The following is a 22,513-nucleotide window of genomic DNA, read 5'->3' on the forward strand; positions in this document are numbered from 1 at the left end:
GGAGAAAGAGGTAGGAGCTGATTTCTGGAGTTGTCACATTTTATTATCTGAAATGTCTATAGTTTTTAACAAAAAAAATTATGAGATGTGGAAAGAAGCAGGAAAAATTCAGTCCACAGAAACTGTCCCAGATGTTGAGCTTACTCGATAGAGATTTTAAGTCAGCTTTTAAAAATAATACTCAATGAATTCAACTATAAGGAATTAAGAAAAATACGACACATATATCTTACCAAATAGAGTACTAAAAAATAGGAATAAGAAAAAACAAATAGGAACTCTGTGGTTGAAAAGTATAACTAAAATGAAAAAAAAAAATCATTGGAGGAGCTCATGAGCAAATTTGAGCTGGCAAGAGAATCAGTGAACTTGGAGACAGTTCAGTAGTAATTATTCAGTCTAAGTAATAGAAAAAGGAATGAAGAAAAATGAATTAGAGCCTCAGAAACCTATAAGACACTGTTAAACATACCAGCATGTACACTACTGACTCCCGGAAGATAAGGTGAGGGGGGAAGGGCTAAAAACATATTTGAAGAAATAATGGCCCAAACCTTCCCAAATTGGAAGAAAAACATTAGTTTACACATCCAAGAAGCTCAGTGAACTCAAAGTAGTATAAACAAACTGGAAAAGACCAGGAAGTACCAAAACATTTAAAAAAGAAAATTTGGAGGACTTTTTCTCAATTTCAAAATGATAAAACTAGTTACTAAGACATTGTTGTCCTGGCACAAGAGTAGATGCATGTGGATCAATTGATTAGAGTTAAGAACCAGAAGTAAAACCTTGCTTATAGTCCATTCATTTTCAGCCAAGGTGCCAAAGAGATTCACTGGAGAAAAGGTAGTCTGTTTTCAAATGATTCTGGGGCAACCTGGATTCGTATCCATCCACATACAGAAAGGTGAACTAAAACCTTTACTTCACACTATTCCCAAAAATTAACTTAAAATTGATCTCAGACTTAAATGCAAGAACCAAAACAATAAAATTTTTAGGAAAAAAAAAGAAAAATCTGTTGAGACCTTGGATTAGTCAAAGTTTTCTTATCTCCAACACCAAAAGTGTGTTCTATGAAGAAACAAAGTTAAATTGGACCTTATCAAAGTTCAAAACTTCTGTACTTCAAAATAAGAAAATAAAAAGACAAGCAACAGGGAATTTGAAAATATTTGCAAAAACAATTTGGATACGTATCCAAAATGTTCAGAGAACTCATGTAAAGAAATTGGAACCATTGTGCATTGCTGGTGGGAAGGTAAAATGTACAGTCAACAGTTTGTAGATTTCTTAAAAAGTTAAACACAAAATTATCACAAGACAGTAATTCCACTTTTCAGGTATCTACCTGAGACCTGAATAAATGTCCACACAAAGATCTGAACGTGATAGTTTATAGCAGCATTATTCACAATAACCAAAAAATGGAAACAAATATAAACAAAATTGGTCCATGCAATGGATATTCTTCAGCAATAGTAAAGATAAACTGCTAACACATGTTAAAACATGAATGGACTTTACAACCATTAAGTGAAGTGTAAGAAGCCATACATCAAGTCACATACTGTATGATTCCCTTTTTGTAAAGTGTCCAGAAAAGGCAAATTTATAGAGGCAAAACATAGTGGTTGCCTAGGGTGGTGCGTCGTAAATGGACTATGAGTGATCTTATTGGGAGGAGGAAAATGTTCTAAAACTGATACATGATGTTGGTTGGTTGAAACACTGGTTAAAGTTAGTAAAAATCATTGAATTTGTATACCCACGGTGAGTAGGTTTCATTATATGCAAAATGTGTCTCAAGGAAGTATATTTTAAAAAGCAAGAGTGGGAAATAAAATTATATAGCATTTTCTTTAGCCAAAAGCTCAAAATGTTTACATTACTTTTATGAAGCCGTCAAAATATAAGGATAAAGATACATTAAAATTTCCAGTTACTTTGAACCCTTCATATTGTTAGAGCCAAGATCGCAGGAAATATCAGGGAACTCCCTTTCAGAGTGATACTGGTATATGCGTATACACTTTTTTTATCCAATCATATTCTTGTAGATTCAAAACAGACAACCTTCTATATCTTTCTTATCTTTGAAAATGAGTCATTGCCCTTAGTTTTCTGGCTGTTACAGGTTTGACATTGTCCCTGAAACATTTGCTGTAAAATGCCAAAACCAGTTAAAACTAGCTTTGCTTTCCATTTCTTTATTGACTACATTTTTCTCTTTTTGCTTGTTTTCTTTTATTTTAGATCACTGTGTTCACTACTATGATCTTCGTAACACTAAACAGCCAATCATGGTGTTCAAAGGACACCGAAAAGCAGTCTCTTATGCAAAGTTTGTGAGTGGTGAGGAAATTGTCTCTGCGTGAGTATTACTCTCTTCAGAAGATGAGCTTAACATGATTTACTAGTTTCTGATGTCACCGTGGGTATATGTAAAGAGTAACACTGTGGTATATGCACTTTTTTTTATTAAATAAGTTAATTTTTTATAACTTACCTAGTTAAATACATGTATATTCTGGTCTGTATTGATCACTTTTATACGTTACTTGTGAATAAAATCCTGATGATACTAGTTTGTAATGTTGCCCCTTAAACATTTGAACTTCAGACTGGATTTCAGCCACTGCTCCTTAAGAAGAGAGAAACAACATAGTTGATGCAGTAGAAGGAAAAGTGTTTTATTTATTAAAGTCAACTAATATGTTATATTTATCTGCATTGCAGAGTAGTACTGTTATTTTTGGTTTTAAGCAATATGTGGTTGACTTTTGTGATTCCATGTTGCTTGATCTCCATATGATGTCATGGTGAGTTTCAAATGTGTTTTGAAGAGAACTTTCTAAATAAGACCTCTTACACCTGACATATTATTTGAGAAAGCTTCTGAACTAGAGAATCTAATGTAAGCTTTTAGTTGTATTTTATTTTATTTGAAGATAACAAGATGTCAACCAGGTAAATAAACCTCCGCTGCTAAAGTACAGTTGACTGAGCGCTTCTGCTGACAAGGGGCAGTCCCTTCGGTCTGTTACCCATTTCATAGTTCTCTTTATTTTATCCTAGTAAATACCCATTCTTAATCTCCTTTTTTCCATATATGGTATTTCTTCTCAAGCTTAATCATACATTGTTTTTTTCTTTTCACATAGTTTCTAGTATCTCTCAGGAGGTTAATAATGCTAGTGCCTTATGCTTGTTCCTTCCCACTACATCTGCCTCTGTACTGGCTGCTCTAGATAAGAACTTGGTAACTTGAATTAATTTAGCAAGATAATTTGAATTGAGTTACAAATAAGGGGAAAAAAGAAAATGAGCTGAGCTTTCAAAAGGAATTTGATCTAGGTAATTGGTTCACAAATCTAAATTAGATGGTGAGCAATCAAAAAGTATCCCACCTTTAGGGGTAATAATGGCCAGTAAATAATTAAAATTTTATTCAGATTCAAATATGGATGGTAGATTATGTGGCAAAAATATTTTTCTTCAATTTTAGATTTATAAATGTTGAATCAATTAGTTTGATTCCAGTTATTTGAAATATATGTATACTTAATTGTATAAATTGGAAATCTTGTTTGATCTTTTTTATTTGGATTTGTGGTTTATATATTCAATCTTTTTTCTTTCTTAGTTTTTATGAATCAAAATGATTTTCCTCTTGGATGTATTTGCTATCTAGAAGTATATAAGACAAACTCGTTCACAAGTATATTTGGAAATATTAAAAAGTAATATTAAAATATATACATACTGCTGCAACCTCTGAGTTCTTGGACAACACACACACACACACACACACACACAACACACACACACACACACACATATAAAGGGATATTTCAGTGCAATATTGTTGAGCAAAAAACAAATTTAAAACAACATAAATGTCTAAGAGTAGATGTTATATTGAAAAAAGAGGAGATGCGATTTAAAAAGAGAGATATTTGAAAAGTTTGGAGTTTGGCTTCTGAAAAAAGACAGCTTCATTCTTGGCTCTACTGTTTACTTGCTGTGGTACCTTGAAAATGTCCTTAACCTTCTAAATCTGTTTCCTCATCTCTGAAATGGAGCTAATAATAGTAGATATCTTATATTGTGAATCTTTAAATAAAATAATATATGTAAAACATTTAGCATGGTGCCCTATTCTGTGAATGTTAGAGTAAGAGATAAGGTGATGTATTGTATAGTCATTAGTAAGGATACAGAGATGTATTTATTTTACATTAAAACTATAAAACAAATGTTGAATGAGGAGAAGCAGTTTACAAAGTAATACGTGTTGTAAGATCCAATTTTTGCAACAGAAAGTAGAAGAAAACAAAAATGATATTTTATTCGAATCCTAAGACTATATGACAGGATTAGCATGATTTTATATTCAATTATTTTTAGATTAATAATTGCACTTACATATTATTTTAGTAAGATAAACCACTTTATATAGACCATTCAACCGTTCATAGTATTCCACCCCTATAAGTCCAGCTAAGCTGTGAAAACAATTTATATTCAGTATACTAATATGCTGTAACAGTTGAAAAGTAAATCAAATCAACGGGAACAGCTATATCCCTGACATTAAGCAGAGCTCCAGCAGGGGTCTCTTGTTGTTCGGTGCTTGTGGTATGGTGTCATTGATGGCTGCTGCTTATTAAGGACTTCTTCCTACATGCCCAGAGACTGCTGAAGGCATAAAATGATTTAAAGTGATTCGTTGTTGATAATCTAAGTCTTTAAGGTAGGAATCATTATATTTCACATTTAACTGATAAAAAAAGTTGAGGCCAGAGAGGTTGTGTAACTGTCCTAAGGTCAAAAGCAAATTAACAGCTCACTGAGCATTCTAACTCAGACAGTCTGGCTCCAGAGTCTGCATTCTTAACCACCAAACTGGATTGCCTCTAATTAGTAGTGATGAGTTTCATGCCATGAAATCTTAAGTATGTTCTAACTTTGTGTGTTTATCTCAGCTCAACAGACAGCCAGCTAAAGCTGTGGAACGTAGGGAAGCCATACTGTCTACGTTCCTTCAAGGGTCACATCAATGAAAAAAACTTCGTAGGCCTCGCTTCCAATGGGGATTATATAGCTTGTGGTAAGTGAAACTATCTCTTCCTGCAACTTTTTAACAGGTAGCTGTCACTGAAATTGCATTCAGTGGAAACAGACTACATAGCAACTCAGGAAGTTATCTGTACATTCGGAAGGTAGCACGTTGAATTTTCCTCAGATGAGAAAAAACATTAGTCCTTCCTCCTTTGCTGAGCACAAGCCCTGACCACATGAAATAGCATAAGATTGTTGTATAGCTTTTGTGTTTTTCTCCATCAAAACATAATTTCTATAGATGTTATGTAGAAGATGGAAAATATTAATTTCTGATGTCTTAATTTTGGAGGCATTATTTGTCTTCTTAAGCTTGATACTCATTTCCCCCTCTATAGTGTTCTTTTCAACAACCAGCCTATTTGGGTATCTTGATTTGTTATTCTTGGCCTTTCATTGTTGATAATCTATACCAATTTAAATCAGAAGTAGAAAACTCAAATTTGGTACTGTTCAAATGCTTTAATATATCTGATGCCTGAATACATGAACTTTTGTCAGTACTTTGAAGTGACTTGGCCTTTACTTAGGAAAGTTGGCTCTCTACATGTATATGAACCTAAACCCTGTCAAAGCAAATCTCTTCCATAATTATACTTTGATAGACTGCTCAAAAATACAGGCCTTTTTAGACCACTCATGTAATAGCAGTAATGCTTATATTGGGAAATAAGTTTTGTAGGTTATAAAATTTTACCTTTTTAAGTGCTATAACTTTCTTTTTCCTCTCTAGACAGAAATTTTTCTAAATGTAATTCAGTATCATGCTATAATAACAAATTTCTGATTCTTCTCTACATCTCTGCTATAAATTTTTACATCAATATTGTTATAGCATTTAACAATGGTTATTTCTTTAGATTAGTATCGTTTTTTTCTGTGAATCCTTTTATCTCACGATTCCCCGGAAATCCTATGCTCTAGTCTTTCATAACTGTAAAAGATTGTTAGCCTTTGAATTTGTGATGTCCCGATTCTAAGCTTTCCCAAACTAAAAACATTGGATTTCTTTTTTTATTTTTCTCAGGAAGCGAGAACAACTCTCTTTACCTGTATTATAAAGGACTTTCTAAGACTTTGCTAACTTTTAAGTTTGATACGGTCAAAAGTGTTCTGGACAAAGACCGAAAAGAAGATGATACAAATGAATTTGTTAGTGCTGTGTGCTGGAGGGCACTGCCAGATGGGGTGAGTTTTCCTATCAGTTTTTCCTCCTTGGAGTCTCATATAATGCTTTGTGTTTATGTTTACACGGGTGAGTTTTTTTAAGCTTAAAACATGAATTGGTATGTGATGTGCATTTTCTTTTTTCCTTAGTATTGCATCACCAAAGGAAACAAGCATTTTAGGAAGTAGTAGTTAAAACGTCACTAATGGAACAGTAATTGAAATGTCACATCATGCTGACATGATGTCTCTCTTGTGTACCTGTAGCATCTTGTGCATACGTCTGTTACAGCATTATCACATTATCCCTGTATCTCTCCTGTGGGACTGGAAATTTCTCCAGAAAACACTATGTTACATCTTCCTTAATGAGCATATGCAATGTAGGCTCAGTAAATATTCAGCTGAACCTGGTATTGTATTAGGAGGAAAAAAACTGATGTGGGTAGGGGAGAGTGACCTATATGTATACCTAATTAAGTACTGTTTCAGGGCAGAATTGCTCTCTACAAGATGTATTTATACATGAATATTTACATATATTTAATGTCTTACAAAAGTTGTACTTCTGGGTTGTCAAAAAAAGAAGTTTCCTCAAACTTATTTATACATTTTAAAGTACAAGGTTTCTCATGAGTTACATGAAAAAATAATTGCTTTTATTGTCTTGATTTTGGAAACAGTAGTCATTCACTAATGTCATCTTTTTCAAAAAATAGCTTTTTGGGAACTTACTTGGTTTGTTTTTGACACAAATTCTACTTAATGGGTACTTTAAGACATCTCAGTTCCAGGTACAGTTTAACTTTAGGTATAATCAACTACTATCTTGTTTAAAGTTTGGTTACTCAACTTCAGTTTTGGTAATAGCAGACTAGGTGATTGGGATCAGTTCTTCCTCTAGATAGGTCTAGAAAAGTTAGACCCATATATGTTTTAAAAACCAAAACCAAAACCTGTTTTAAGGCATTGGAAAGTAAACAAGATAGGAAAGAATTACCAGTATAGAAATATGAGCCTGGCTTTTGAGTATTCTTTTCCCCTGGAAGCATCTGTCAATTTTGGTGGAATGGCTGAGAGCACTTACGGTAGCTTCACAAGAGCACGGGAAAGAGAGTCTAGTGCTCACCACTGTATGGGTGAACTAGCTTTGGTTTAGATTCCCAAAGGGCTGTAGTCTACGGTAAACCAGTAGAAGATAAGTCTTCAGTGCTTTTACAGCTCAACTCTAGATCATATCAATCCTGAATAAATTGAGGTGATCTTGGATTGCTAGTGTTCACAGGATGAAAAATTAAATCCTCTCTGAAAGAAGGTCTCCTAAGAATATAATCTAAGGACTATAACTAGAACACAATTTAAAAAGCAGATGTAGGAAAAGGCAAGACAACATGAATAAATTCAGCATAAACATGGACAACAGAAACAAAATCACAGCAGCTCTGGGTATTATCAGACATAGCCTGAAAATAACCGTGCTGACAAGATGAAAGAGAAGGTAGAAAACTTCAATTGGGAAATAAAAATTATTTTTAAAATATAAATTCTGGATACTGAAAAACATAATTGCCAAAATTAAGAACTCAGTGGTTGGGTTGAATGGAGGGTAAGACACAGTTGAAAAGAAAATTAATGAACTTACAGGAAATTTAGAAGAAAATATACAGAAGGAGGCATGGAGACACAAAAATGATGAAAAAATACAGAAAGAAATAGAGGTTGAAGAAAGAAAGTTGAACATAATTCAGTAGGAGACCTAAAAGGAGAGGAGAGAAATAATGCAGCTAAAGCAAGTACTAGAAAGGATTATTGTTACGAACTTTACAAAATTAATGAAAGACATTAAGGCAGAAATTCAGTAAGCCTTCATACCCCAGAGAATAAATGACATGAAATCTACATTGTGAATAAAGTTTTAAAATCAGATCTGGACCCTGAACAGACCTAGGCCTGCTTGAAAACCTGACTTTGAGTCTGCCTTCTCATAGCACCATTCTGCGGAAATAAATTGAGTTAAGACAGATGAGGAATGTTACATGTTAGGAGCTAGTTATCTCTGAAATTTACTGTGAAACGCCATCTGTGGTCTTACCTCTGGCCTGAGAGAACCGTTACTTGACATAGTGGCCTTGCATCTGTGAACAGTACAAGACTGTCAGGAGACCAAGGCACATCTCTGTGTCCAGGTGAACTACCTGCTACTGTCCTTGGCAGCTGTGCTTGTCCTGTGTGTGCTGGGGAGAGATTCAAGAAGCTGTGCATGTGAATAGTTGCTTGGCCTCCTGATGAGTTTGAAGATGCTCTGCATGCTGGATATCCTATCTTATATCCCTCTAAAAAGCTAATTAAGTGTTAGATTAAAGCTGATTGTGTCTGATCCTCTGACCCTTGCTGGTAGTGGGACAGTCAGACCTTCACAGATCATAGTAAAACTGAAAATAAAACACAAAGGGGGATTCTTAAAAGGAGGCAGAGAAAAACTATCTTCAAAGGATGGACAATTAGATTGACAACCAATCTCTCAACGAAGCAGTAGAAACCAGAAAACAGTGGAATAAGATCTTCAGTGTGTGAAGGAAAATACCTACCAAAATTCCATATGCAGTGAAAATCTCTCAACAAAAGTAAAATAAAGACATTTTCAGATGAATAAAAATGAAGAGTTTGCCATCAGCAAACCTACACTAAAGAAAATCTTAAGGGATATTCTTAAGGCAGAAGGAAAAAATGCAGAAGATGAAGACAAAGGTAAGAGATTCAGAAAGGAGTGGAAAGCAGTAGAAATGGTAAATATGCAGTCAGTCTAAATGTGTATTGACTGTATAAAACAGTGATGGCCACGGATACAATTAAGTACTTGACAATAAGTCAGAAGAATAAATGTAATTAAAATGTTCTCAAATCCTTCCTTTGTCAAGGAAGGCGGCAAAAGAACTAATTAATGTTAGACTGAAAGGATGCATATTGTAGTTTATAGAATAATCTCCAAGGTAGGTTCTCAGACTGTGCTCTGTAGACCAGCAACAACAGCATCACCAGGGAACTTGCTTTATTTCACAATAAAAAAAAAATGAAAAGTTCTGTGCCTCACTCCAGTACCATTCCAGATTTATTTTCCATCTGACTTTTGTATAACTGTCACTTTGATTAGCCATGAAAAAAATCTTCACTTCTTTATTTAGATGAGGCAGAAGGTGTGAGATACTCTTGTTCATTAATTCAGTGAATTTTATTCATCTTTTTGTACAGTCACAGTTCTAGACATGGGAGATAAACTGTGAACAAAACTTAAAAAAAAAAAAAAGTTCTGGCCTTCTTAGGAGACTTATATTTTTTTGCACTGGAGGAAACAAAAAACAAAATAAATAAGTGAGTTATTATATGAGAAGATGATGAGTGCTTTGGGTATAAACCAAGCAAGAAAGTGAGGTACAGGGTACTGGAGTAGGGAGTTGTAGTTTCCAGTTGGTGATGACATGATGCCTATATGAGTAGCTGAATGAGAGCAAAGACTAGAAGGAGATGCAGATGTAATCCATGTTTAAAAGTAGAAGATTATTCCAGGTGGAGCAAACAGTTCAGCGGTCTTGAAGTAAGAATGTGATTAGTGTTCAGGGAACAGAGGGAAGGACAGTGTTGCTGCACTGCAGTGATCTGGGTGGAGAGTAGTAGATGATTTCAGAGCAGTAAAGAAAAGCTGCTTCAACAGAGCATTGTTTACCATTGTAAGACTTTTGCTTTTCCTGGGAGTTGGGAGCCATTGTAAGATTCTGAGCAAAGTAGTGATATAATCTGACTTACCTTTTTAAAAACTCAGTTTGGATGTCTTGTAGAGAACGGACATAAGGTGTCACGAGTGGAATCAGGAAGGCTGTTGTGTTAATCCAGCTAAGACTGAATAGTGGTAAGCCAGGGAGAAGTAAACAGATCTTGTTTGTATTTTGAAATTGGAACCAGTAGAATTGTTAATAGGCCACATGGGAAGAGTGATAGAGAAAACTCTAGGATGACACTGAGTTTTTTTTCCCTAAGCGTTTTTAAGCGTAGTCTTGCCATTAATTGAGATGGAGAAGACGACCAGAGGAACTGTCTTAAGGGAGAAGGCCGGAAGTTGACTTCTAGACTGGCTAAGCTTGAGAGTTATTAAAAATAGTAAGTGGAGATGTCAAGTTTGGCATTTACGGGGAAGTTCTGAACTGGCTAAGTCTGAAATGTTTCTCGCCATCTAAGTGGACGTGCCATGTTGGAGCTCACAGCAGATTGTTGGACCAGACATAAATTTCTTATCTGTCGACGTATTATATTTAAGCAAAAAACTGGATAAGATCTCTCCAAGAGCGTTAGACTCCAATTAGAGATGAGAAATAGTATGAGTACCTTACCTTACTTGAGGGTACTTGCATGTTCAATAATTGAGACAAGAAAAATCAACGAGAAGACTGAGGGAGCGGTTATCGATAGTAGGAAAATTGGTACCTGGGAAACCAAGTGAAGGAGGTTTTTCAAGGAGAAGGAATTGATTAGCATTGTAAGTGCTACTAATATAAGTTAGATGAGCCCCCCACCCCCCAAAAAAAGAAAGGAGTGATAAGATAAAAGTTTGGTGGTTTTAAGAAAGAAAAGAGAGGCAGAAATTGGAGATGGTGAAGTACAGAGAGCTGTTTTGGGGAGTAGTAAGATAATACCATGTTTAATCTCACTTAGATTGCTTTTTTAAGATATATTCAACAGCTGTCTCTAGAAAGACCAAACATTTCATTGTCTCTCTATGCTTTATTTCTGTTTTACTAATTTTGATCACAATAAAGAGATCAATTTAAGGACACCTATGAAAACCTATGAAATAGGTTAACTTTGAAAGTTTTTTTTTTGTGTTTAGATATATATTAGTGGTACATCAATCTACTGTATGAATGAACAGGAAACATGACACTGTTCAATTAATGCTGATACAAAGATTGCATATGTGTGTACGTTATCATTTATAGTAGTGATTTAGTCATGGGGGAATGAGAAATTAAGAGTGAATGGTAGAAGAAGGGGCACAACTACAAATAAGTATATTCTCTTAAGACAGTATCTTGATTTTATAAAAATTTAGAATATCTTCCTGCAGATTAAATTTTGGTCTGGCCTTATTTTTTCTTATCTAAATACATGTTTTTCTTTTTGGCTACTTCTGGCTAAAAATGAACCAGTAATTTCAAGCTCTATTTGGAGTGATCAGCCAAGATTATGTATATAATTTCTACTCTTTATTTCTGCCATTCTGCGCATTAACCGGAAAGCGTGCCGTACACTACCCCTTTAAAAATGTTGATCAGTTTCATTGTAACATTTATTGCATCTCTCTTTTACTTTATTTCCACAGTGCTGTGGAAGTTAACAGCATGCTTCTCTGCCACTGTCACACTTGCCATGTTGTCTGTCTACTTTTCCTTTGAGACTTATAGTATTTGCTTTTAATTACTTCTGTTTAAAGACAGAATATGTCTGAGGTTGTTTCTTTTAATCCGAGGGGCAGTACTTTGTCCTTTCTCCTTTTCTTTCTTCCTAATACTTGCCCCTTGTCTGAAGGCACTTTTATTCAGTCACTTCAGGGTTTGCTGACAGATTCTTCTGTCCTTTGTTCTTTAACTTTGTCTCAAAGGTAATGGCTCCGGAATTTCTCCCATTAAAGTGCCACAACCACTTGTACTACATTTAATTTTCAAAGGAGTTTTAAGATAAGTTTTGCTTAAACTCTAGTGAAAATACTTTTTTTAGAAGAATTTTTTATTTTACAACTTAAGTCCTCTCTAGAATACTTTGAAATGGTAATGGTTATTCTACACTAATAAAGAATAGAAAAATTCTTCATTTTGTAGTTTGTTTTCACTTTATTATTTTAATTCATTTGAAGATACTTCAATTAAAGGAACTTTAGTAGCTTAGAGTTATTGACATAGGATGGTCTGTTGTTGCCAGATTCTTAGGATTTTTACCCGTAAGAATAAATCTTATTTGTATTGCAGTAATCTTATTGTATTTCAGTATTAACTTCATCATTTTTTAAAAATACAAATTTGTGAGAAATAACTACCTGGAATACCACATACCACCTTACTTTTATTTAGGCTTTTGGAATCTCCCCATTTTAATTTGATCTCTTTAATTTTTATCTCCCCATTGGTTATTTTTTAAATATAAATGAAGTGAGCTTTATCATATGTTTAGCTTACTGTAATAAAAGAAATTTATTATCTATTTATTTGAAGAAACAATTGTAAATTATAAAACTGTACTTGAATGTATTATATCCATATAGTATTGAACATCCAGATATATTCCATTTGAATAATTATACAATCTTTGAAATAATGTGGTTTCCTTTATTTCTGTATACAGCAGTCAACTCTATATTTTTGATGGATGGATGGTAGGCTAGCAGATTACAAATTCAATTCTTTTTCTGACTCTGTTTCCTTGAAAAGTACCACATAATTTATTTAACCTCTTATGTTCAGATGTAGTGACCTTTGCTGTCTGACTTACTGGACAGAGCCATCATCTGGATTATTAAATCTGTGATCAACAGTTCATGTTCTGGTTTCAACTTCTCTTTCTAAAATACTCTATTTACTCACAATTTCTAGCCAGTATTAATATAGACTAATATAAGATTTATTTTTCCTTCCTTCCCTTCTAACAGGCAGTAGTGATATGATTTGTATAATTTATTAACTAAGTAATTATCCTTAAACTAATTTAGAGTTAATTCAAAGAAAGTTTTTTACAGCTTTGTGTTAAGAAAGTGTGGAGTCAGAGTGAATCTCCTCGGCAAGCGCATGGATAGAGAATAATGTGGTCATCTTGGAACGTTATCTCTTAGGTTGTTTAATTTTCAAATAGCTTATTACTGAGACGATTAGAAATGAATCTATATATATATTTTAAAGAATTTAGAAAAACAAAAGAGAAGAAAATGTCTTATCACTTTTCTCAGAAATAATCAATACGAACACTTTAATATAATTAATTGTGTGATTTTTTTCCATTCACAGGAATTTTTTTCCCAATAAAATTGAATATTTTATATATTATGATGTATTCTTTACCTTTTGCCTTTGTTATGAACATTTCTCAGGTATAAATACATTTTAAAAAGAGTGTTTTCAATGACTACATACATTCCAGTCTAAAGATTTACCACAACTGGTATTCACTGTTTTATTGAGGATACTCATGTTTACCTTTTACTACTATGAATAATGCTTCTTGAATCTTTAAATTTCTAATTAGGAATTTAAGAGAACTATAGAGATTTATTCATTTAAAGAACTAGTAATAGCTTTAGGGCTTTTGATTAAAATTGATAGATTGCCTTCTCAATCTATTTCCATTTGGTCTTGCACCAAAAAAGTTCAGGGATTTCAGTCTGACCTTGCCTATAAAGCATGGAATATAATGCTACTGTTTTTGCCAGTTTGAAAGTATCTTGTTAGTAAAATAATCTTTTTTATTAAATTTTTGCATAAACAATTTTCGAAAGTGTTAACTTTTGATTTTTTACAAATTATATGCTTACATACTGAGAACTGTTTTTTTAAAGAAATTATTGCTTGAAAAGAAAATACCATGCAACTGAGATATTGTTTTATAATTATAATCCTTTTGTAATTTGGTATTAGTAATTCATATCTATTTCACTATCTCCTACACCCCACATCCACCTTGAAAGTAATGCTGCAAAGCGAAGGTAAATTTGGTGCAATACTCTTATTCTTTATTTCTGTCGTATCTTTATCATCACTGCTTTATTCAGAGACTGGAAGTTTGGTAAAGGAGATTATATATGTTCTATATGTATGGATCAATTCTTGCATAACTTAACTGAAACTATTGGAATAGAATATAAATTGATTCAAGTATGAAAACTACTTTCTGTTGCGTGATCATGTCTGTGTAAAGGGACACCATTTTTTTGTTGGAAGCGGATCCTGAGTCCATGGTGATTCCCCCTGAGGCTGTAGGTACCCTTATCATTGTTTTATCAGCTCTGAACCACATTGTACATAATTATCTGGTCTTGAGTTATGAATTCTAAACATATATCTGCTGGGAAAAAGCAGTGCTTGTAAAGGACACTTAAAGACTCTCATAGCTCTTCAAAAATGACAGAAAATCTATATATACTGTATCCTCAAAAAAAGCTTTGGTTATTAAGGGTGGATATTTTCTCTTGTGTCTTGAAACACAAGAAACCGTATTAAAAGTTTCTCTTAACCCTATGGTGAAGGATGTCAAGATAATGATTTTTCTAAGTTCCCTCCCTTGAAACCAAGTCCAGGAAAACTTGGCCTGGGAATTTGTTAACAAAGTTATCACCCATATTATGCAAAGTTGTAACTTTGTATAAATGTGTGCATATGTAGGGCATCTTTTTGAGTCATATACTGAAATAGATTCTTTCTATTCTTACTTCTAATGAATGAAACTTTATATATCGAAACATTAATTCTGACGTGTTTTTAACTAAACTTTGTTTTCTTATGGAGGGCTTCTTTTCTTTACCTAAATCTCTTATGGTTCCTATCCATTAAAAAAATATTTCCTGAGTGAGTTAATAATACTGCCTTGTACTGTTATTTGTGTTTATGTCTCCTATCCCTGCTAGCCTGCAAACTCCTCAGTGTACTGAGTAAGAGCAGATGATGGAGCCAGGTTACTGAGGTTCAAATCATATTTTCCACTTACTAAGCTCTATGGCTTTGCTCAAGTTCCTTAACTGTGCTGGAGTTGAGTTTCTTCATCTATTAAGTGCTAGTCATAGTAGTAACCGACCTTTAGAGTTGTTACAATGTTAAAATAAGCTAATGTACATAAAGGGTTTAGAATAGTTTTTAACATACTTCTTTTTTAAAAATTTTTTTATTGGTTTTTTTTTCTTGAGGGGGGAATTAGATTTATTCATTTATTTTTAGAGGAGATGCTGGGGATTGAACCCAGGACCTCGAACATGCTAAGCATGCATTCTACCGCTTGAGCTATACCCTCCCCCCAGGGTTTGACTGTTTGACATAAAGTAAGAGTTATGTAAATGTTTGCCATTAGTAGCATTCATTTTAAAATTACTGCTAGCACTAAGCAGATGGTTTGCACATAATGTGTAATTAATATATAAGTTTTATAATGAATGGTGCAATTCTTCAGACTTGTCCTTTATCTTTTTTGTTCCATTATTAAATACTGGATTTTGAAACTGAAGAAATGCTGGAGTAGAGGTGAGAGATACTTCTAATATCTAACAGACTCACTTGAAACTCAGTGGTCGTATCAGTTTAAGAAAAGTAGCTTTCCTGACATGAATATTCATGGGTACCTATATAATCATTTCATAATTACCATTTTGTCCTTGGGATATAACCTCCAGGCTTTTGCACATTTTCAAAAGCAATGAAATTATTAAAGTGCATGTAGCTAGAGGGGAATTGGTATTTGTTATTGGTCCTTCCCTTTCTCTGTTGCATTTGTACTATTTCACAATTCGGCCTTCTCTCAAAAGACTTAACATTTTTTCCAATTTGTGTATGCTTTTATCTAAGAGATAAGCATCCCTCTCTGACTTAGCAAACACTGTATAAAGCATCAGATTGCACTAAACTAGAGAAGCTAAGTCACTCAGTGAAAAGTCAGCTTCCATTAAAATACAGAAGGCATCTGTGATAAAATTTATTTATACCAGTGAGCATCAGAGTCACCTTGGGATCTTTCCAAAAAAAATATATAACGGAACAGTTGTCTTCTTAGACCCCTGCATCCATATTTTGGGGGAGGAAGGGAGGAGAGTAGAAATTTGTATTTTGAGTTCCCCATTTGTAAGATGAAGAGTTACCCAGGCCTCCTTGGGAAATTATATAAACAATCGAGTTTGGGAACAGATGATTGACATTACCACTGGAGATCTGTCACACACGATAACCGAGAGGCATTCATTGTTCTCAAGCATCTGTTAAAGAGGGAATAATTGTAATTATGAATACCTGATGTCTCTTAAATTTTGCTACTCCCTTACCCTTCTCAGGAAGAAACTTTCACACACAAACAAGATGTGGTCTCATTTCTTTTCTTTAATTTAAAAAAAGCTATCTTTAATATATATATTGACTTCCCACACTCATAAACTATTTCTCATCCTAAATTCCTGAGTGAACACTGAGAAGACAACTTAGGAACTTCTTTTTCTTTCTTCTCTCCTTTCTTTATTTCTGTTTCTCTTTCCTTTGCTTTCTGCTCCCCTCTAGCCGGATGGTTTATAACACTTTAGAAAATTTTCCTGACTGGAAGAGGGCCAGTATGAATGAACTCTAGTCTGTCTTGCATGTGGAAGGAAAGAAGATTCTGAGCGTGGGCCCTGCCTTCCAGGAAGACTGTGGCTCCCATCTCCTCGTAACCGCCCCACACTTCCCTTAGTGTGCAGACTAGACTGGGGTGGGGATGTAAAAAAGAGAGGAGACAAGAAGGTTGTGGAAAACTGAAGCAAACCTTTAATTTATTTCTTTAAGTTGTGTTAAGTATAAATATTCCTTAACTGCAGTGTCCGCTACTGTATGGACAGCTTCTGTGAAAACACTTGTTGCTTTAGATGTTTTATGGTGACTGTAATGAAATCAACAAAATGATTTTGTGGGTCTGCTAGTCAACATTTAAAATATTTCATTATTGTCATTTTTATATGTACTGTAATGGAATTTGACCTATATTAGAATGGTTCTTACAATTTTTTCTCATTAAGTACTTCAAAAAAAATAGTGTTTGTCCTTCTGAAGTATGCCAACTTTGAAGAAGAGAATTGACACAAATCTTTAAGCTACTTGGTTTTGCTTTTTTGTCTTGCTTTTTTAAAGGGAGAAAAGAAATGTATGAATTTGAGAGCGCATTCTGAATTATGTCGTTAACCTATGAATAATTTTCATTATTACACAACCAGGCTTAAAAGAGTCCAAAATATTTTGAGATGGAAAGGAAGTTAACTTTGGTTTCTGAATGTTTATCTTTTGATAGTTCCTACAAATTTCTATAGCAGTAGTAGAAGGAAAGAACGAATATTGGATGTCATTTCCTTGACTGAAACATTTTTAATGAATACTGCTTGAATTGGTTTCATATGCTCAAGTATACATATGGAAAAATATGATAATTCTTTTCTAATTGAATAAGAATATATTTAAGTTACTTAAAGCAGGATTAACCAAGGACAGCAACTGTAAGAGGAAAGTGTTTCCTCCTAACTCAAATTTGCATCCTGTCTGGGGAAGGGAAATATATTTTTGTATTTTACTTCCACAGTTTCACATTAATCTCTGTTGTCTTTATGACACTCTATTATATTGATGTGATTCTTACAGGGGTTTGTGCCTTTCATATCTTACTCCATTATACCTTCAGTCCCATTTTATGCAGCATTTTTCCAAATAAAGCTGTCAGAAGTTGGCATTGGCTATTCCCAAAATGGTAGAAAAGTTATTACTGCTGAACATAGGAATAATTTGATTATGTAGAAAAGTCAATCTATTACAATTGCTGTCTAATTTTTGCCTGTTTATATTAGTCTTTTTTTTTTGCTATAGATAAGAATATGAACTTGAATGAAAACAAAGATTTTTTTATCTGAACTGTGATAGCCAACCAAAAAATGAAGATGAGGCAGAAAATGAATCTGGATCATTTGGTTTTAATAATTATGTATTCACACATTGTCGAGAATTAAATAGGCAGTTAGTCATGCTTGTATTTGTCTTCAAGATCTTTGACTCTAGTGATAGTAGGAAGTGTTAGGGATAGACTGTGTAGAACATAAATTTGGCTTTAAGATTTAGTTCCATTTTGTTAATTTACTGTTTTAAATCCCGAGTATTGACCTGTGGCTTTGTGATTAACCACGCATATCTTTGTGAGTTGCTTTCCAGAGATTGGAAGAGAAAAATAGTAGTAATTGTCTTGCTTTTAGTGTTTTTTAATGCTAACAACATTTGAAACATTAGTTTATTTTAAGAGACCCAAGAGTTTTTTTTTTTTAATTGCTATGAATTACTATATCTCTCAAAAAAAAGTCCTCATGGATTGTAAGGTAGTGTTATCACCTGGTAAATAAAAAATGAAGTACTTCATTTCATGCCACACTATTGGAATACCTTTGCCTAGTTTGAAATATATAACTGGATATCTGTCATCCTTCTTTTTAGCAGCCGGGAGTCATTTAAGTTTCACTAGTCATACTCATGTGCTCTTTCTTACCATTTTTTTTTTTTTACTGACCAATCAAATTTGTAATTCACATGATAATCCTTGATATTTGTACTAATGGAAGACAGTAGTGGTTCAGATTAATCCAGAATGTCAACTAATAAGAATGGATAATTGATCTAGAGACTTATGTGGGTATTTATATTTAAAAACATTTTATCTTACATTTTAAAAAGAATAAAATATAGGAGGGTTTATGTCTCTTCCAATTAGTAAGTTGGCCTTGGAACTTCAGAATTCAACAGGAATCCCTGTTTATAAGGAATATTTTTATTTCCTTAAAGCTTTCTGTTTTGTAAAAGGTTGAGACCTTTCAGTTAGCCTTTTACATTTGGCTGGATTTTAAAGATCTGACAACTGTGTTTCCCTTTACTAATGGAAAGGATAAATTATTGATAGCAAAGCAAATTCTAGGATCTTTTACAGGGATTTCACTGGTCTTATTGGTGGGGAGAGCCTGGTTACTGTATAGATTTTACATTTTCCATCAGAGTGATCATCAATTTTTAAAAAATGGTTCAGTCATTCTTTAATGAAGAAGAATGAAGAAAAGCATTTAATTTTGGCCAATCTCTGTTGTTCTATACATTTAGTACATGTTTTTACTTATTTCTCTTTTTCCTTTTCACTCTGTTCTTTCCAAATCATTATTTTAGGAATATGGAGAAAAAAAATCACTGATCAAGAGTAATAACTTGGAAAAAAAAGAGTAATAACTTGGGTTTTGTTTGTTTTTTGGCTTTTGATTTTTTTTGTTAGTCTGTGTAAATGTCTAATTTTAAACTCACTCATTTAATATAACTAATGAGGGGGAAAGGTTTTGTTGGTAGTCTTTGTTTGAAGGTATATTTTTTTCCTACTGGATGAGATTTATCAAAAACATGAATTACTTTTAAGCTTTTCATGTCTGTTTTTTAGATGTAAGGCTTTTCATCAGCCTGAGTTATTGAGAGTGAAACTTGGCTCTGAATAGGTGTGAATAAGTCCTTACGAAGAGATCCTCCCACACAGTTTTGGTGCTGTGTTTCTTACTAATTGATAATTGATAAGCTTGAGGTTTTGGTTCTTTGCATGAACATTTGCATTTGAATTTTCAGTTCTATCTTTTTTAAGAGACCTATGACCTTTTTTTAATCTCTTCATCGTCCATGCTTCACAGTGTTGTGTATTTTTCCAGTAACAAAAACTTCTACAAATTAGAGAATGGGGACAATTGACCTGGGTTGTTTTAGGAAATGGGTGCTATTCCCTTCCTCCAGCCAGCACCACATGAGAAGCTTTCTCAAGATTCTCTCCTGTCTTCTCTGGTGGGAGTTCATGGAGGAAAAGTGTGCAGGAAGATTCTACCCCCTCAACCTCCAGTGTTTACAGCAGCCGGGGGCCTCACCCTCCCATGCTAGCCACCCTGTAGCATCCTGTTAAACATTAATCTCCCCACTGGCTTATCCAGCTGTTTTGTTGCCAAGTAAGCAAATACTCTGTTTTTGTCTCTCCCTACAGGTGCCAGTTTCTCCCAAATTTTGTCTTGTTTTGCTTGTGACTCAGTTCTCTAGCAGTTTCAAGAAATGTCATTAATTTGAAGTTGTCTAGCTCTTTTCTTGTTGTAAAGCACAGCAGCATTGCTCTTTCCCTCTTTCTCCATCTCTAAGCTCAGCTTTCTAGTTTGTAAGGTTCGTATTACATCTACAGATACAAATAAATGTAAGAGGTTTTTAATAATCACTTAATTATCTTAGACTTCTTGCTGTGTAAATTTGTGTATTGTCAGCGTATTTCGAAACTAGGTTGAGAGTAAACAGCCATTCTATTTCGTATAACATTTTAGAGATGATTACTTTTTTCAAAATATGATTTATAATATATATCCATCTGTAACAGCCACCCCCTCCCATACCACATGCAGTCATTCAGTCTCAGTTACAAAAGGTAATTCGGTGTCTGACTTGATAGTAGCAATGGAATCATCTTTTTGAAATTAGTTTTCTAATGAAAGTCTCCATACAAATTTAGCCAGGGGCAAGAATTTTAAGTGTGAAGGAAATATTTAGGCTATTCGGAAATTATGATGTGACCTGACCTTTACTATTAAGAACCTTTTAATTATTTAGTCTCAAATACTGAGTGTTTCTGTAAAAGTTTGCCAGACTTCTTATATGCAACTGACAGGTGCGAAGACACATGTATCCCAATTTGGCATTCTACTTAGGAATTGCTGTAGAAATTCCAATAATATAGATGATTGCTGTGATTTACTATATCATAGAAAATGTTGGCTTTTTTAAAGTTTTATTAGGCACAGTCCTATTCTTTGGCAGTTTATAAATTTAAAATCAAATTTATTTAAGTACAGAGTTTTGACCATTAAAAACTGGAGTCTTAGAAATGTAAAATCAAGTTTGATATTAATCTAAGCACAAATTCTATGTCATTTCTTTTTTATAGATCTTGAATCCATCACCCATTTCTACCCACAGTTACCACTAGTTCAGGCTTTGAATGTATTTCCCTATGTTACACAGTAGGAACTTGTTGTATATCTATTTTAAATATAGCACTTTGTATCTGCAAATCCCAGGCTCCCAATTTATCCTTCCACACCCTCTTTCCCCTCTGGTAACTGTAAGTTTGTTTTCTATGTCTGTGAGTCTGTAAGTAACTTCACTACATTCAATACCTTGTAATAGACTATAATGAAAAAGAATATGAGAAGGAATATATATATGTTTGTACAACTGAATCAGTATGCTGTACACCAGAAACTAACACAACATTGTAAATATTTCAATTTTTAAAAAAAGCCTAGAATTAGAAGAAACAAAGATCCTGTTCCTTAAAAATTCAGCCTTGAACTTACTTGTGGAAATTTGTAGGGATCCAATAGTGTTTCCATCTGGGAAGGGAGGAAAAAGTGATTTCAAAGTGTTTCTAACACTGGCTACCATAGACCTGTTTTTCGTTTCAGTTTCACAGGAGTAATTAGGTACTATTTCAAATCCAATTTGTAGGTTGTCTTTTCATTTTGTTTATGGTTTCCTTTGCTGTATAAAAGCTTATAAGGACCCATTTGTTCATTGTTTATTTCTTTTGTCTTAGTAGACTGACTTAGGAAAACATTGCTACAAGTTATATCAGAGAATGTTTTGCCTATGTTCTCTCCTGGATTTATGGTGTCGTTTCTTATGTTTAAGTCTCTAAATCATGTTGAGTTTATTTTTGTACATGATGTAAGGGAGTGTTGTGGCCTCATTGATTTACATGCGACTGTCCAGCTTTCCCAACATTACTTCTGAAGAGACTGTCTTTTCTCCATTGCATATTCTTGCCTCCTGTGTCAAAGATTTATTGACCATAGGTGTGTAGGTTTATTTCTGGACTCTCTATTCTGTTCCATTGATCCATACATCTGTTTTTGTGCCAGTACCACACTGTTCTGATTACTGTAGCTTTGTAGTATTGTCTGAAGTCTGGGAGGGTTATTCCTCCAGCTTCATTCTTTTTTTTTTTTTTTTCCCCAGTATTGCTTTGGCAATTCTTAGTCTTTTGTGATTCCACTTAAATTTTAGGATTATTTGTTCTATTTCTGTGAAAAATGTCCTGCATACTTCGATAGAGATCACATTAGATTTCTAGATTGCTTTGGGTAGTATGGCTATTTTAACGATATTAATTCTTCCAATCCAAGAGCATAGGATATCTTTCCATTTCTGTTAGTTGTCTTTAATTTCCTTTATCAGTATTTTATAGTACTCAGCATATAGGTCTTTCACCTCCTTGATCAGGTTTATTCCCAAGTATTTTGTTTTTTTGATGTGGTTTTAAAAGGGATTGTTTTTTACTTTCCTTTTCTGATATTTCATTGTTAGTGCAAAGAAATGCAACTGATTTCTGTATGTTAATCTTATATTCTGCTACCTTGCTGAATTTGTCATCAGCTCTC

At 33.7% G+C, this 22,513-nt stretch overlaps 1 protein-coding gene across 5 annotated transcripts in view; it reads left to right on the forward strand.

The window, feature by feature from the left end:
• Positions 1–22,513, forward strand: part of COP1 (COP1 E3 ubiquitin ligase) — a 166,951-nt gene that overhangs the window by 132,798 nt on the left and 11,640 nt on the right. For all 5 annotated transcript variants that reach the window (XM_072946062.1, XM_072946061.1, XM_072946064.1 and 2 more), the window contains 3 exons: positions 2,257–2,374; positions 4,989–5,113; positions 6,152–6,312. In XM_072946062.1, coding sequence (XP_072802163.1) covers positions 2,257–2,374; positions 4,989–5,113; positions 6,152–6,312 — 404 coding nt within the window. The remainder of the gene's footprint in view (positions 1–2,256; positions 2,375–4,988; positions 5,114–6,151; positions 6,313–22,513) is intronic.

This window comes from Vicugna pacos, chromosome 21 (genome assembly GCF_048564905.1).
Source record: "Vicugna pacos chromosome 21, VicPac4, whole genome shotgun sequence".
Classification (NCBI taxonomy): Eukaryota; Metazoa; Chordata; class Mammalia; order Artiodactyla; family Camelidae; genus Vicugna; species Vicugna pacos.